Source organism: Drosophila pseudoobscura, chromosome 4 (genome assembly GCF_009870125.1).
Source record: "Drosophila pseudoobscura strain MV-25-SWS-2005 chromosome 4, UCI_Dpse_MV25, whole genome shotgun sequence".
NCBI lineage: Eukaryota > Metazoa > Arthropoda > Insecta > Diptera > Drosophilidae > Drosophila > Drosophila pseudoobscura.
In genome coordinates, this window is record NC_046681.1 from 20492960 (window position 1) to 20509208 (window position 16249).

At 44.6% G+C, this 16249-nt stretch overlaps 3 protein-coding genes across 7 annotated transcripts; 2 read left to right on the top strand and 1 right to left on the bottom strand.

Moving 5' to 3' along the window:
• Nucleotides 1–8681: 8681 nt before the first annotated feature.
• Nucleotides 8682–11482, top strand: spag4 (sperm-associated antigen 4). 3 transcript variants are annotated; one of them, XM_033380327.1, is made up of 6 exons: nucleotides 8682–8787; nucleotides 8905–9078; nucleotides 9129–10076; nucleotides 10133–10299; nucleotides 10357–10921; nucleotides 11066–11482. In XM_033380327.1, exons 2-6 carry the CDS (start codon nucleotides 8923–8925, stop codon nucleotides 11192–11194), a joined length of 1965 nt encoding a protein of 654 aa, XP_033236218.1. In that variant the 5' UTR covers nucleotides 8682–8787; nucleotides 8905–8922; the 3' UTR covers nucleotides 11195–11482. The 3 variants fall into 3 exon arrangements, with proteins under 3 accessions (XP_033236218.1, XP_033236219.1, XP_033236220.1); XM_033380328.1 differs by lacking the exon at nucleotides 8682–8787 and having other exon boundaries at nucleotides 8856–9078; nucleotides 10357–10905; nucleotides 11050–11482; XM_033380329.1 differs by lacking the exon at nucleotides 8682–8787 and having other exon boundaries at nucleotides 8856–9078; nucleotides 10357–10593; nucleotides 11050–11482.
• Nucleotides 11483–13515: 2033 nt separating this feature from the next.
• LOC4816820 (uncharacterized) lies at nucleotides 13516–14762 on the top strand. Its single transcript, XM_001356471.3, has 3 exons — nucleotides 13516–13676; nucleotides 13734–13861; nucleotides 13943–14762. Exons 1-3 carry the CDS (start codon nucleotides 13628–13630, stop codon nucleotides 14486–14488), a joined length of 723 nt encoding a protein of 240 aa, XP_001356507.2. The 5' UTR covers nucleotides 13516–13627; the 3' UTR covers nucleotides 14489–14762.
• Nucleotides 14692–16229, bottom strand: LOC6902866 (uncharacterized). 3 transcript variants are annotated; one of them, XM_015180400.2, is made up of 5 exons: nucleotides 16077–16229; nucleotides 15970–16014; nucleotides 15779–15898; nucleotides 15489–15679; nucleotides 14692–15410 (listed from the first exon to the last, which is right to left on the bottom strand). In XM_015180400.2, coding segments are annotated over exons 1-5 (957 nt in total). In that variant the 5' UTR covers nucleotides 16079–16229; the 3' UTR covers nucleotides 14692–14811. The 3 variants fall into 3 exon arrangements, with proteins under 3 accessions (XP_015035886.2, XP_015035885.2, XP_002132602.2); XM_015180399.2 differs by having other exon boundaries at nucleotides 14692–15219; nucleotides 15298–15679; nucleotides 16077–16228; XM_002132566.3 differs by having other exon boundaries at nucleotides 14692–15679; nucleotides 16077–16227.
• Between the last annotated feature and the right edge of the window lie 20 nt (nucleotides 16230–16249).

The following is a 16249-nucleotide window of genomic DNA, read 5'->3' on the forward strand; positions in this document are numbered from 1 at the left end:
GTATACACGATGTCGACATTTGCCACTCCAGAGTCTCTCTGCTAATTAGCTGCTGGCAGATTTGCAACTGCTCAGCCAGACCAAAAGAAAGCCAGGATCGGGGAGCTGGGTGCGGGGAGGGGGGCACAGCACATGAATGGCATATTTTTCTACCATTTTTGCTGGTTTCTGTGAGCTGTGCTGTGAGCGCATAAAAAATCGCTTAAGTTAAGCGAAGCGTCAAGTCGTTTGCCTGTCTGTCCACCACAAAGGATTTGGCCAGTTAGCCAGCCAACACTCGAGTGGCTTGCACTCTCAGAGATGGCAGATGCATCCATGGGGAAGACTGAAACCCTGGCCCAGCCCGGCCCGGCCCGGCCACGACCATCTCTAGTCCCAGGCCAGTGGAGAGCTAACCAACTGAAATGTTGTCTTTGACAAGGCTGTCGGTTTATCGCGCCGCTTGTCAGCACAGCTACAGCAGATTCTGTAGTCTTTTTTTCCTTATAGAATATCTTTTGTTGCATGTCATTTGCCTGGAAGAGAGGAAGTAGAGGAGCGACTGATGGAGATGGAGCGAGCGAATGGGGCAAGCAGCCGGAACTGCCTCAATTTATTTGCACTTAGGTGGCCGGGCCACAGGACAAGAGGTTAACAATGCAACTGGCAACTGGCAGCTGCTTTGGCTAACTTGCTCCGCCTCGGTCCTGGGCAGAGTGGCTTATCTCTGGCCAGCTGACACGCCACACACCTGTGGCCAAGACGAGCTACGGCCATGGCCACTTAATTGCTTAAAAATGCGAAAATAATTGCAGCAAATGCATTCAAGCCAACCCAACCGAAGTCCCCCGTTCCGTCCGGTCCAAAGGGGCGGGGGGAGGGGGTCGTTGGGGCAGCCAGTCGTTGTCCCAAAAACGTCATGCATTTTCATTACGTTAACTGGAAAAACACACGGAAAATGCAATGCCATTTCGAGCAATGAGCGACAATTGCCATCACCGGCTCCGGCTCCGACTCCGTCTCCATCTCCATCCGCGACTCCGACTCCTTCTCTGGCCGCTTAACACTGGCCTTAGCCTCCGGCCATGCAAATTCAATTTGGCAAAAAGCGAGGGACAGAAAAACGCACTGAAAAACACTGCGACATGCGTTCAAAAGTCGCGACTCGTCCTGAGTGGCAGGTGAAGTGCACGGAGAGCAAAAGAGAAAAGCCAAGGAAGGAAAGCGACCATCCCACAGTCGAAGAAGCTGTACCCTTTCAGGGGTCTTTGTATGGGATTGGGATACCACTGGATACGAAACCTGGCCACCTTTTGAAGGGTATTAACCGGCTGACCGGGACTGGGCAAAAGGAAAAAAAAACGGCTGCCCAAATGACGAGTGCAATTGTGGCATCTGCCTCCTCTGATGTGGCGCTGTTGCTTTTGTCCCAAATGTAAAACGACTGGCAGTCAAACATGCGCGGTCCGAGGCAGCCTCCACCTCCACCTCCATCCACAGCTCGAAGCATCTGCTGACTTTTCTCTTATCTACGCAAAGCGTTTCGGAGCTCCTTTGGCAAATTGCATTTGCTTTGAGTCTCATTGCGGGGATCTTGCTTATCCCCGACTTTGGGGTATATTTCGGCAATTGTAGAAGTTGCAGTTTGCTCCGAGGTTTAATTCGCCGCTCAACTGTGCTCTGTTTAAAGACAAGCGACTGCAGGAAACAGATTTGTACTTCCACAAAGTTACGAATTATTTTTGTAGCATACTTTTTTGGGCAACGGAAAAGTTTTTTCCCCCAAGGGTTCGGAGGAAGTTTGACGGCATCTCACATGCAATTTGATATTTATCCATTCGTTTTTTTCCATTTTTAAATTACAATAATAATCAGTTCTCTGATAAAGTGCCCAATATCTATCCACCAGTGAGAGGCCTGATGTTAGAGCAGCTCTAGAAAATAAAACAATTTGTTTCGTATTTTTTAACAAATCGATTTTCAAATTGCACAAAAATATTTATTTATCCTTTTGCTGGTGGTTTCATGCTGCACATGTAGTCGATTCTTTTCAAATGAAATATTCTAAGAATATTCTAATTCAATAAAAGCAACCTTTTAACCCTCACTTAAGTGATTTAATTTCTCAGAGTTTTACCATCAACGTTGCACAATCCTCTCACAGAGAAAGACTTGAGAAAAAATACAAATGTATGCACAAATATTTGCATATTTTCTTTAGCCCGTCTGCTAGCCCCGGACTCCTTGCCCTCGGAGATCCCTGGCTCTGAAATACATGTAGTATAAATTTCCTTGAACAATTTACAAGCTAACAGTAAAAAAAGGGACAGTGTTGCCACCCACTTTAGTGGTAAAAATTATGCTATAATTCAAAAACAGCGCCAGCACACACACACATACACGTGTGCCGTTCATTAGCACAAAACCCACACATTAATTTCTTGTGTCTGTCTGCGTGTGCTGCTAATCTTGGGGGTGTAAAAATGCATTCATCCACATACGTACATATGTATCTGTGTGTGTGTGTGTGTTTGCCTTTGTCCTCATAAAGGATATAAGCCATGTTTTTACTACACTCCCGCTAGTGTGTCTGTGTGTGGCCGTGTGCATGTGTGAGTTACTTTATGTTGCGCCCTGACTGCAGCAGCAGCAGCCCTCAGAAAAAAAAACACTCGCAAAAAAAAGCTAGTAAAATAGGTGGAGTCGATATTTCGACTATGCAATACCTATTATTTGATATTTATTGGTAAGATATCAAGGGAATGGGTAATCAAGGAAACGTTTGCTATGGTACAAGGCATGTTTATTGCCTTATGAGCTAGAAAAACCCACTGAATATGTAGTATATGGGATAGGTATAGCAGGCATAGGTGGTAGAAGGCTATGATCTCCGTTTAGAAGATACCAATAAATTAAGCTACCATCCTACAAGGGATCGAAAATGTATGCGTAGAACAGAGTTTATTTAATAGGCCACCAGAATATTCTACGAATTTGCTTTGTGAGAGTGAAACAAAGTTACTTCTTAGATGTTTTATATGTATTTATTTCTCCAGACAAGACCTCCTTTCTTTGATGCGCCATTTAGAATGATCGAGGGTCCATTTTCATGCCTTTTCGATATATTTCTAGAGCGGCCGTACAGTCATCGATTATGAATATAAGCTAGGAATGCCGTATTGGCTGATATAGGTTACAATGGGGCTGCCGTACTGACTGATAGGTCGATATCTTATTCCCTAAAATTATTCTAAAATAATTTAATCATATATATTTGATTTATTTCAGGTTAAATCACAGCACCACACGTTTAAACCTAATTGAATGGTATAACCACCCAAGGGAGTACCTATGAAACACCTTCTTCTGCCTAATACACCCTACTCCTCTACCAGTACGAGGTATCAACACTGTGCCAGCGTTTCCCTGGCTTCCCTTGGCTGAGGCTTCGCCTGCAGCTTTGGCTTAAACGACGACACGCCAGCCAGAGTCGGGCCAATTTCAGTTTCGGTGATAAATTTCGTATAATAAAGAAGACATTAAGCAAACGCCAGTCGCCAGGAATGAGAATGAGAATGAGAATGACAACGACAACAAGGACCACCCGCAGCTCGGACACATTTTACACCTGGCTGAAGGAGCAGTAAAAAAATATATATTATTTTATACCTCCTCCCTCTAAAAAAATGTCTATTTTATAGTGTAAACGTTTTTAAGGTTTTTTACAAGCGCCAACTAATTGCGCCTTCAAATGCGACCCAGCGGCAGGACCGGAAGATACATGGCCACGGAATCAGATGAAATACCGCCTAAAATGTGGAAAACGCTTTAAACGATTATTGTGCCGCTTTGGGCCATCCATAAAAGCATATTAAGGCAAAAACTTGACCATTGAACCGATTCTGGGGGAATAAAAAATAACACACACTCACACTCGGGCAAAGGCATTGTGTTCGTGGAAATTTCTCATTGAATTGTGTTGAAAAGCAAATGGCATTCAATATTTATGCAAATTTATTATTGATTATGATTATACAGCTGCACGGTTGGGCGATGAGAAGTGCAGCCGTAAAGCCCCGCGGCGACCTGCAAAAACACAGAAGAGCTCACATCCCTATATTTATTTGCACAAATATAGGTCTATAAAGAATAAAACCAGTTTATGTGCCGCCCAATTTAATTAAAGTTTGCTTTAATACCCTGCCAGAGAACGTATTTGTTTTGCCAAGAGACCGGTATCGGTAGACAAGGAGGAATATACGATAGATTCCTAAGTTCTTGATCAGCATTCAAGGCCGTGAAGTGAGCATGGAGATAACACAGAGATAGTTCTTGGCTAGGACATCGGGTAGAAGCCCAATCCAATCCCTCCTAGTCATAGGCCCCTCGATCTGCAAGGGTATCCTGCATTTCAGCTCCTGAGGGTAGCCTTTCTTTGATGTTTTTTTTTTGTATTTTCAAACATGTTAATTCGCACTAAAAGCGAAAGGATTGAACAGTAATATACACATGTTTTTATAATACTAATAAGAGTAACATGCCACAAACAGAGCAATAAATCAGCGAATATATAATAAATAATTTACCATAATTAATTACCAGAAGAAGCCCTTACTTTTAGTAAAACCTTTAACCCAGCAGGAACCACCTTTCCATCCACCTGCTTCGCAGGCAGACTCTGTCTATCTCTCTGTGTGTTTTAAGCTTAAATCACAGAGACCGGAACCGGAAGGAAGAACAACACAAAGCTTCGACTACACAGCGGACAAGCCGCAGCTGGACATCGCAGTCCTGATCCCACCTGGCCGGAGGCAGGCTCCTTGACTTGCAGTTGCGTTTGACACTTTTCTCGGGCAACGGAAACGATGGCGGCGGCGGTGGCGGTGGCGCAGGCAAAGCGACAGAACAATCAAAGTGCAGCACGACAGGGACTTGAAAGTGGCAGGCACGTAAACGAAAACAAAATGGCGGCGGGGAGGAGCACCACACACGGACCGCAAGCCAAACAAGCGGCAACAGCAGAAAGAAATTACATGCAACAAGACAACAAAGTTGTCAATGTCGATGTCGACGTTGTTTGGTTTGCAAAAAAAAATTACCATACCCCCAGAAGCCATCTTCCCGCCATCCGCCCTCCGCTCGCCGCACGGCCAAATGGTGCGGCCTGGATCTGCATCTGAAGTCGAAGGCAAGAGCCGGGATGACTGCTCTGTGGCCACAGCATCCTCCTAATCCTGCCCCCACTTCCTGTTCTGTTTGTCCCCCGGGCATCGCACAAATATTAGCTGTTAAACAAGCACTGGCTGTTGCTTTTGTTGCTGCAAAAATTCACAATTACACATGCAATGCCAGAAACCGAAAGAAAAGACCAGAAAGAAAATGTTGCACGTCGAAAATTAAGCGAAAACCGAGAGTGGGGAAAACAATAAGAGAAGACGGCGCGGGATGGTGAGGGGGGAGGGGGGAGGGAAAAAATTGGCATAAAATGCAAAAATGAAAATGCAACAAGCAAAAAATATTTTGCTTCGTTAAGTTTTTAGCGTACATGCGCAAACAGCAACAATAAAGTGTTAATGTGTGCAAACTAACACAGGCATATGGGACACACACACATGCGGGGACACCACGCATACACACACACACAGAGACTCGTAGAATAGAAAGGAAAAACGTGGCAGGAGCAATTGCAACCGCAGAAAATGCAAAACACATGCCATGGGAAAATGAGCAGGGCCACACTGGCAGCAGCATTGACATGAAGGAGCGGAAGGAGCGGAAGGAGGGAAGGAGAGCCCAACAGCAGGATACCAAGGATACGAGGATGGCACGGAAGAAGCAGACGAAGGATGATATGAAGACAGGAACGTTGTCGACTTTATGCACATGCAAATGCAATAAAATCAACTGAAATAAAATAAGATTCGAATTTCGCCAGCAGCAAACAAATGGCTGCATTTGATCTGAGTGTGCCATCACTTCCATAAGGATTTATTGATCAATGGCTTGAAGATTCGCCAGCTAAAATGTAAGTGATTGGATATAGTTTCACGTACAGTGGAGTCGCTGGAGTAGCTATATTATAGACCTCCTTAAGTCCATGTTATTCGAGGAAATTAGTAAAAAAAAACAGAAAAAACCCATGCCTTATGGTATATTCGAATTATTCGAAACTGAAGCAAAGCCAACGCGGATTGGAACTTCAAAACTGAAAGAATTTTCCACTGTATGTTCCACCCAAAATACTATATGCATATGCACTTCCTTCATTCTCGGCTAATCAAACTAAACTCCCAACAGAAGCGGAAAGGAAACAACATTTGCAACAATGAGCGCACAAACATATTTATTTCTCAGTGCATCTATATGCGTGTGTGTGTGTGTCGGGGGAGAAACTGCACACACACACACATACAGACATACATCAGTTGTGGCTCGGCTGGGCTTTCCCCTCGCCCTGGCATTCCATTTCATTTTTATACTACACTCACTTTTCACTGTTAGTTATGTCTGCTTGCGGTTTCCTTCTTTTCACGTTATTTATGTTTATTTGCATATATTTTATTTCATTTTATTTTATTTTGCTTTCAAAAAAATGTAGAGGAAATGCAACTAAAACACGCTCATTTATTTCCGCAGACACAGCGCAGAAATTTGTGAGAAGTCAGGCTAACCCCAGGACTCTTTCGTGCGCCCCCAGGACATACACAGTGGCTGCTTCTGTGCGGGTTGGTTAGGGGCGGGCGGTAGCTGTGTGAGTGTATGGTAAATTAGTAGACAAATGACTATAATGGCCAGTACGTGAACAAGTCCAAATTTAAAGCTTATGCCACAAGACAAGTTCTTTGAACTCTGCTTTGGAAATGTAAGCAACGGAGTCTGCAAAAATAAATAACCAAAAGTGCCAAAGGCAGGCAACACTACGAGTATCTACAGAACATGCACAAATGTATCTACTCGTAGTCGTATTCGTACTAGTAGATGTTTATGGTAATGGGTTTTGCATGCAAATGCATTGCAGTTCATAAGCTGCTTAGCAGGTGTCCAGCAAACGAATTCCAGCCAAATGCAACACAATTTAAGATGCGGAAAATCTATAGATAAATATCTGAAAATATCACACAAAGGTAAAGGTAGGTAAAGTGTTAAACACCTTTAAGCAGGAGCTTAAGTATATAAGAGACTCCTTGTTTATTCTTATATTTCATTAACATATTCTGTTGGTTACTCAACAAAAAAAAAACCAATCAGAAGCCATGTTCTTAAAAGTATTGTCAATATGCACAAACAAATGGAACACAAATCTGTGGGGGGACATCTAGTACCCAACCCAGAGTCGAGTCACACAATCCCACACTTGGGGCCATCCGTCAAGGGGAACAGCCAGGCCAGGCCCCGTATTTTATCTTGGTAAGCAACAGCTGTGCAAAAGCTGCAACAACAAAAGCTGAACAACATCCAGATGCATTTCTGTTTCGACCTGGAGGCAGCCCACATTCCTACCTACATATTTCCATCAGTGAAATTTTCTAACCATTTTGTTGCCACTTCTTTGCCATTTGAATACAGGTTCGCTCACTCTCTCCCTCTTTTTCTCTCTCTCTCTCTCTCTCTCTCTCTCTCCATGGGAAAGAATGTGTCCCTTAGTCATGTTTGATTTGCAATTTTGCACAATCAAACTCTTGCCAAGGATCGCAGTGGCAGTGGCAGTGGCAGAGGCAGGAGCTGTAGCCGGGGAGCCGGGAGCTCCAGCTGGATGCCAGGAGGCAGAAGGCAGCCAACAGGCAAGTCGGCAAATCCCAAAAATTGCCAATAAATTTGTTCTATTGACTGTGTCTGGCTACAAATTTGTTGCTTGCATCTTTTATTTGTGCAGCGTATGTTGTGAAAATGCAAATGCAAATATTCAGAGCCGGTTTGGATGGGCAAGAAATATTGCGACAAGTATCGTCTATGAGGGAATGAAAATTATAAGGTCTTTGAAAACATACCAAAGCAGCAAACTAATTCCATGGTTTTTTTTTCTTTCTCTTCTGCAGGTTGAGGCCGAATTTATCCGCTGTTTCTTGGTCAGACTTGGACCAGCCAAAACAAAGCTGTCTGTCATGAAACTACTAGAGCTAGCAGCTAGGCAACTGTAAGCTCGCTGCTATGAACAGAAGCATGATTAAGCAAGCCGTTTAATGAGCCACTGAGCTTTTTCACGATGAGAGAACGACAAGACAAGTCCGTTGCATAGATATCTAGATTCAAGACGGGGTTGGATTGAAGACACGAAGTTCCGTTCTATAAGGTGTCCGATTGAAGAACTATGATGTGCAATGGAAGAGGTGCTATGTCCAGACTATTCAAAGGCAGGCGGAATTTGGCCTGTGCCCGACTAGAGCGCTAGAGATCGAGAGAGCGAGAGCGTGAGCGTGAGCGAAAACGAAGGAGTGGCAGGCTGCTGCCTTGCGCGAGAGTATGTACATATGCATGTACATATGTAAGAAGGTGTGCGCAAGCAGTGGTTACAACGGGGAACAACAGTAACAGCAGACAAGCAGCTCAGCAGAGAAGAAGAGGAACAGCAAAAGGAGTCGCAAAAAGACAATCGCAGAGCCATAATTGTACAAATTAAATAATGGCAAAAAAACAATCTACCAAATAATATCTTGCGTGTGTGTAGATGGCAATGTGTTACAGTAGGCAGAGCTAAAACCGAACAATATCAGTCGAAATTTACTTCACTGCTGCGCCACTGGTTATCGTCTATAGATTAAACGAAAACAAGATTTGAATAAAACCCAGAGTCCTATCTTGGAACTTCATGTAAGAACATTATACATACGATTACTAATTTGGTATTATATGTACTTGAACATTTTTGCATATAGGAGGCTCTTAATAGTCTGTAACATAATTGTTTGAATTGTTGTACTTTTACAGAAATTTGCTTCAAAACCAATGGACGGCACTCAGAGAACCAGCACTAGGCTATTTTGCCTTAGCAGTTTGCTATCTTTTAGTCTCGTCTCGGCATTTTTCTTTTATCTAATGTCTGGCCGGACCTCAAACGTATCTGACATCTCTGTGCTACGCGATGAAGTGAATCAGCTATCGGTGAGGCGAACAGTATCCATTGAGTCTCCAACTAATGCATATCTTTACAGAAACTGGTGCGCGGCTCCCCCACAGCCGTTGGAGCTTTCGACAGTTCCAAGGATGCCCCTGGGCCACCTGGTAGTTCGCACTTCGTTCCAAAAGAACCTGGCGCCGAAGTGGCCAAATGGACTTCCGAACTTGCACGCAAGGTTGACGTCCTCATGGACGATGTGAGACAGCTAAAGGAGAATTGCTTTAAAATGATGTCAATGCCAATTCGGAATTCAATGCAATTTCCAAACGTATTAAAAAATACACTTTTAATGCAAAATCCAAATTTGGTCCAAAGCCCAAATGGAAATCAAAATGGAATCCACGACGCAACTGCAATCAAACAACAAAATTCAAGCCGAGATCTAAATTCAGTTAACAATCAAAATTTAAGCCACGATCGAAATTCCCACAAGGATTCAAGCCAATATCCAAATTCGAATCAAGATCCAAATTTCTATAAGGATCAATATTATAAGCAAGATGCATATCCAAACGAACAATCATATTCAGACCAACATCGATATTCAAAGCAAGATTCATATGCAAACGAAGGTGTATATTCAAACCAAGATCCATATTTAGACCAACATCGATATAAAAACGAAGGTCCATACTCAAACCAACACAATTACCATACCGAGAGTCTCCCAGTGGGCTATAATCGTTTGAACTTCGCCTCAGACGAGCTGGGGGCCAGTATTGTCTCGGTCGAGGCCAGCCCCATTGGCCACAGCGGTATATTCAAGCGCCTTCTGGGCCTAGAATTCAGTTCCAATCCGCCGGTCAACATGCTTCGGCCGAGTCTGTCGCCCGGCGCCTGCTTTGGATACCGTGGGGTTCGTGCCATTGCGATCATCCATCTGGCCAAGGAAATCATCGTTGACACGATTACCCTGAGCCACCCGCCCAAGGATATGATGCCCAATCTGTGTGAAAACGCACCGAAAGATTTCAAGGTTATCGTAAGTAGCAGTCTCCCGATCGGCGTTTCAGACTCTCTTACAAGACCTTCTTTTAGGGCATAAAACCGAATTACAACGAGAAAGAGCCGTTGGGCCAATTTACCTACCATAATCACGCCAACAGACGCACTGAAATCTACCGTATAGACAACAAAAGTACTTTCCGTAGACTGGTCCTCGAATTCTACTCGAATCATGGCGGACAGTTCACCTGCATTTATCGGTAACTATGAATTGGTGAGGGCACGACCGACAAACTGTATTCATTATTCTTACGCAGAGTGGAGGTCTATGGAAGCTTGCCTGCCCCTGACCCACAGGGCAATGAGCGCGGACGAGGCAAGGATCACGGAAAAGGAGATCTCCACGCAGAAGGAGACGACAATGGGCAAGGAGGTGAAGTCAGCGGACAATCAGATTTGAGCGTACCAGAGGCTGTTCGTGGACCAGTAGATAGCCGCGGAACAGAAGACAGCAGCGGACCTTTATACACCAGCACACCACGAGATAGCAGCAGGCCAGAAGATGTCAGTGGAGGCGATCTCCGTCGGGGAGATGATGTCCGCGGACAAAAGGAAGTCTGCGGACGAGATGGCGAAATTTGCGACAAACCTGGCTGCAAACGATGCGCCCAACGGGATAGCAGCGGACCAGTAGATAGCAGCGGACCAGACTCTGTTCGTGGACCAGTAGATAGCCGCGGAACAGTAGACAGCAGCGGACCAGTGGACAGCAGCGGACCACGAGATAGCAGCAGATTAGGAGATAGCAGCGCACCTGATGAGAGCACCGGTCCATTATACACCAGCACACCACGAGATAGCAGCAGGCCAGGAGATAGCAGCGGACCAGAGTCTGTTCGTGGACCAGTAGATAGCAGCGGACCAGTAGACAGCAGTGGACCACGAGATAGCAGCAGATTAGGAGACAGCAGCGCACCTGATGAGAGCACCGGTCCATTATACACCAGCACACCACGAGATAGCAGCAGGCCAGGAGATAGCAGCGGACCAGAAGATGTCAGTGGAGGCGATGTCCGCGGACAAAACGAAGGCTGCGGACGAGATGGCGGAAGTTGCAAAAACCCTGGCTGCAAAAACTGCCGCAGAGAACTTTAATGTTTTTGTGAGTTCTCATCTCCTCCTTCTCATCGGTTTACTCTGACAATTCTCTGACAGTACCAATACACTCCTAACTCCATTTTCTGATGCAGCAGGAGCCAGTGAGAGCCCTATATTGTTCATATAAACCAAATTTATTTGTCTCACGCTGAGTTAATGCGCTGGCGCATTATGAGATTGAAGTTTACAAGTTTTAATTACGTTCTGGTTATTATTTAAATTTAAATAAAACGTTTCCTTGTTTGCGTTGGTTAGTAATCGGGAAACATGTTCTACCCGATAGAGGAAATTTGTATTCTTTTGCCACCTTGCCACCAGGCTTAGGGATACTTTGTAAAGAGTATGAAAACGTTGGAGAAAGTAGTGTAGCGTAAAATTAATGTTGTGCAAGGTATTTCCAAATCATTGATTAGGCATCTTCTCGACGGGCTTAAGGAACGTGCGCTCCCCCTGGTCGAAAATGTGATATCTGGGCGTATGAGTGCGGCGCGAATATTTTAACAGAATTCCAGCATCCAGTACAGCTGCCCCAACGATGCCCATGTGTTTGGTGCGCTGGTGTGTGTGTGCAGTCGTGTGTTATTTGGTGTAAATTATATGGCCGAAAGAGGCAAAATTAGCCAAATGATGGCTGCCTAATGTGCCGGAAGGATGGCGAACAAAAATAAATGGCGAAAATCCGTTTCTCCCCCAATGAAAACATAAAAACGTGGCCACTAAAAGCAAATCGAGAGCGGCCCCGATTTGCTAATCAAATCAGTGTTAGCCGCCTTAGTAAAGGGTCAATGTCAATGCAAATGTGCAATTTTAAAGATACGTATGTATGTATGTTCAATGAATTTTGATAACAGCATATATTGTGCATAAGTAAAATCGATTGCACTTTTGGGGATCGCTAGGGCCACCAGTATTCGAAGCAGGGGAATCATGTGTTTCCAGGAAATAGTGAACCACTGGCTGGGTAAAGGATAGCTACCAGTATCGGGACTATGTATAGGTCAGAGTTCCACCTCCCTCCGAGCTCAGATTCCCTACCAAAGTGCCAAATGTTCAGCGGTAATTGAACGGACTTTAAATACTACTAGCCAAAAATTGTACGAAATGCGGGTTAACACAAAACGACAAAACGACTTTGGTGTTAGCCTTTTTTTCTTTTTTGCTTCCTTCAATTTGGCGTGGGGTTGAATCTGAGATGGGGCTGGGGCTGGGGTGGGAACTGTAGCTCTGGCAGAGGGCCGGACTGCATGGAGACTTTTATGCTAAAGAAGAAACGCCAACCGACGTGGCTGCGGTGACGACATCGAAACTTTTCTTGTTTTCTTCTTTTCTTTTTTTTGGTTTTTTCTCGTGCACTTGTTTTATTCTCATTGCGTTGGCCAGTGCGCGGGAGTTTGGTCGTACAGAAAAATGTGTCAGGAAAAAATTAAAGCAAAAGTGGAAAAAAGAATGAAAGGTTCGAGGAAAGTCGAGACCTCAGATATCCTGGAACATCGAATTTGATACGCCAAAGCAGAGCAGAGAAATGTCTTTTTAACATATTTTTACCCATATATGATGTGGGAGAGAGCTCTCTTGAAACACTTTGGAACTCTTTGATCACAGCTTAGAACAGCTCATGGTTCCAAAAATATACACCAAAATCTACTGCACATAAACGCCATATACCCACTGAGAGTACAGGGTGCCCACAACTAAACAGGAGGGGATCCATGCAGAAAAACTGCCACACACAAAGCAAAATTGTCGCCAAGCTGAAATGGAGGAGGAAGGGGAAAAAACACTGAATGAGAGCGAAAAAGCCAAACTGACTTCAAGTGGCATTTTGACATTTTGTTGAATTTCAACTTGGTTGTCGCTAGGGTCAAAGGAGGATGCCATGGGTCAATGGGTGTGGTCAGGTGTGCAGGGGAGACCTGGTGGCTGCTCCGGCAATGCAAACGAAACGCACAGAGACGCATTTTATTTTCAAATTAGAGAAAAACAATTTCCATCATTGCGGCCAGGCAAAGCTGTAAACTTTTGACCCCACAAAACGTTGGAACTTTTTTTCTTTTTACCCGTTATATTTCAATCGTACTTTTGCACAAAATTTTCCAGCATGAAATTTAAAGATACTTTTGAGATAATTAAATGAATCGAATCTCAGGAATTGATTTCAGCAGTTTCGAATAGCCGTTGGAATTGGCGAATCTAGAGAGCTTTAAGCTCTAAGCCGCCCAGCTTTCTGCTATCTCTCAATACCTAAACATTTTCACAGTGATTTATTCAAATGTGCCGCCTACTTTTTGAGTTTTACCATCCCTAAGTGTGACCGTATGGAATCAGCTGGAACATTCGATATCAAAAACTGCCGTTATGTCAAACGAGCTAGTTTTTGTCATTGTCGGCGTTTAATTGTTGTATTTTGTGATTGTTCTAAATAAAAAGAAAATGGAATTGCGCAGCCAGTCCTTCCACGCCCTAGTTAACCTGCTCAAAGGTACAGTGCATATAATTTAGTTAACACTTTTCAAAGATATATATCTTTTCCCCGCAGACGCTGGTGTCTATGAGGAAGGAATGGCATATGACGAAGTTAAGCAGCTTGCGCAGGCGATGCAATTGTCCACCATGGAACAAATCGAGGAAAACGATGAGTACCTGCAATTTGAACGTGCCCGCTCTGTATGTTGCAATTAATGACACTGCTTAATTAATATATTAATTATTTTAATTCATATGTGCATTTTACATGTTTTTATGCAGGCGAGCATTGAGTCTTATTCCTCGCTGGAGCTGCACCAATCGACCATGTTGCCTTCTGTGCTGATGGCTGAGCCCGTGGCTGGTGATGTGGCTATTGATGTCTCACAGCGCGATTGCGATAGTCCCCCTTGTGAGCCTGTTCGTATGACTGTTCGTGCAATAGTACATCACCCCCTCGACTGGAGCCCTTCGGCCGAGCATCAGCCTTTACCCAAGCGCAGAGCTGACGGGAACAGCAACGCCATCGGTTCGGAGGAGAAGCGTTTCCGAACCGACAACAACAACAACAACAACAACAATCAGGCGCAGCAGCAACAACCGGCAGCTGCCGAGGTAGATGTCACTCCAGCATCATTGGCATCCGAGGATTCGGGCGTCAGTTGGGATGCGCTCAGTTCGGTCAACTCAAGCGCCTATGACAGCAGCCTAGTGCCATCCATTGGCGAGATGCCCAGTGGTCTGATGGTCAGCACAAGCAGTGCCGCCGTATCCGGTTCCTCGCGCAGCAATATCCACAATAGCGATAGCGAAATCAATTCAGATTAAATCCACGAATCGGATCCCAATACCATAGCATCGTTAGTTTATGAAACATGTATTAATTTTATAAATATTTGTAATGCTTGAGCCACGCTTCTTTCTCATGTGGAAGAACGTTTGCCTCGGCTTTTTTCACCGCCTGTGTGCAGACAACGAGATGCTCGGCGCCAGTTTAGTTTGCAGGCCCCCATCATTTAAGTGTAATGAAATATGTATATGCATGCGCATGGCTCGCTTGTTTGTTTATTAAAGTTACACTACATTGGTGCGTAAACAATAATACATTACAAAACTACTCTTAAAATCTTGTGCATGTGGGAGCTCCCACGCTACTTGCGGCCTTGCTCCTGGCGTTGCTTGGAACGTGCGACGGCCTTCATTAAGGCGCGATCTGAGATTTTACAATACTCTGCAAAAGCCAGCAGTTCCACGCGCTCCCTTACAAAGAGGGCAGACACCTCCTGAAAGTAGTTGGTTACGTCGAGTGGTTTCGCCAACTCAATAGATTTGCCTGAGCTAGTGCTGCATCTCCCACGCTTGGACACACGCGCTCCAATCGATTCCGGATCTTCGAAACTTGCCGGCGTGGTGCGTCGACGGCAATTGGACGGCATATCATTTTCAATATCGCTTTCAGATGTTTGAGTAGAAGCTGTCGTCTTGTACACTGTGTTACAGTATCCATGAAAATCGACTTCAGTGAGTGGCGACATTGAGTTTGCGTTTGCGTTGGCCATGTCGCCATTAATCGGAGCGTCCTGCATGATTGAACCAATTTGTGGCAAGCTTGGCTCAGCGTTGGCCAAGTTGGCCATGTCGCCATTAATCGGAGCGTCCTGCATGATTGAACCAATTTGTGGCAAGCTTGGCTCAGCGTTGGCCAAGTTGGCCATGTCGCCATTAATCGGAGCGTCCTGCATGATTGAACCAATTTGTGGCAAGCTTGGCTCAGCGTTGGCCAAGTTGGCCATGTCGCCATTAATCGGAGCGTCCTGCATGATTGAACCAATTTGTGGCAAGCTTGGCTCAGCGTTGGCCAAGTCACCGTCCGGAGCGTCCTGCTGCTGTGCCGTAGGGTCTATCTCGATAATGGGACCATAATCTTCATCTGGCGGCATAACTACCGGCACCAAATAGCTAGCTATGAGTTGATTTTCGTTTTCACCAAGAACAGGCGATCGCTCAGAGCTGGTACTCCTAGATATAGGATACAATTACACGCCATGCACACACACACACGTATATACACGCTCAAAGACGACAGATTTTGTATGCCTCATCACGTATAGTACTTACTCGATGGAAACCTCGGACTCCGTTGAATCGTCGCTGGACGATTCTTCGCTAGATGACTCGGACAGCTCCTCGTCAGCCATCAACACCGATGGAGGGGAGAATGGTGGACTTTCATCGGAGCTGCACAAAAGGAGAAAATATGTACAAATATGTATGTAAATATGCCACATAAAACCAAAAAGGAAACGTACCCATCGTCGCCCACAATATGCGGTCCATTGTATTTCGGTAAAGGCCTGCAATGAACAAATTTCAGAATTATTAACAAACTGTAGAATTTTTATCACGCGCTACTCACATATTCGCTATTATGAACGCTCGGAAAGTTTAAAATGTGTGAGCGTATTATGGCAGTGTTGCTATGTGATAAGAAATGTTACCCTGCCATGTGAATGGCAATTCTCGAGCTCGATAGATATTCTTATGAATATTTAAAAAGAAAAAATATCTAAAATGGTAAATATATTTTGA

Coding starts and splice junctions, on each gene's coding strand:
- spag4 (XM_033380327.1), top strand. CDS start 8,923: ATGGACGGCACTCAGAGAACCAGCACTAGGCTATTTTGCCTTAGCAGT. Junction 9,079..9,128: donor ATGAAGTGAATCAGCTATCG/GTGAGGCGAACA, acceptor ATATCTTTACAG/AAACTGGTGCGCGGCTCCCC. Junction 10,077..10,132: donor CGAAAGATTTCAAGGTTATC/GTAAGTAGCAGT, acceptor ACCTTCTTTTAG/GGCATAAAACCGAATTACAA.
- LOC4816820 (XM_001356471.3), top strand. CDS start 13,628: ATGGAATTGCGCAGCCAGTCCTTCCACGCCCTAGTTAACCTGCTCAAA. Junction 13,677..13,733: donor CCTAGTTAACCTGCTCAAAG/GTACAGTGCATA, acceptor TTTTCCCCGCAG/ACGCTGGTGTCTATGAGGAA. Junction 13,862..13,942: donor AATTTGAACGTGCCCGCTCT/GTATGTTGCAAT, acceptor GTTTTTATGCAG/GCGAGCATTGAGTCTTATTC.
- LOC6902866 (XM_002132566.3), bottom strand. Junction 15,899..15,969: donor CATATTGTGGGCGACGATGG/GTACGTTTCCTT, acceptor CCTTTTGTGCAG/CTCCGATGAAAGTCCACCAT. Junction 15,680..15,778: donor GAGTCCGAGGTTTCCATCGA/GTAAGTACTATA, acceptor TCCTATATCTAG/GAGTACCAGCTCTGAGCGAT.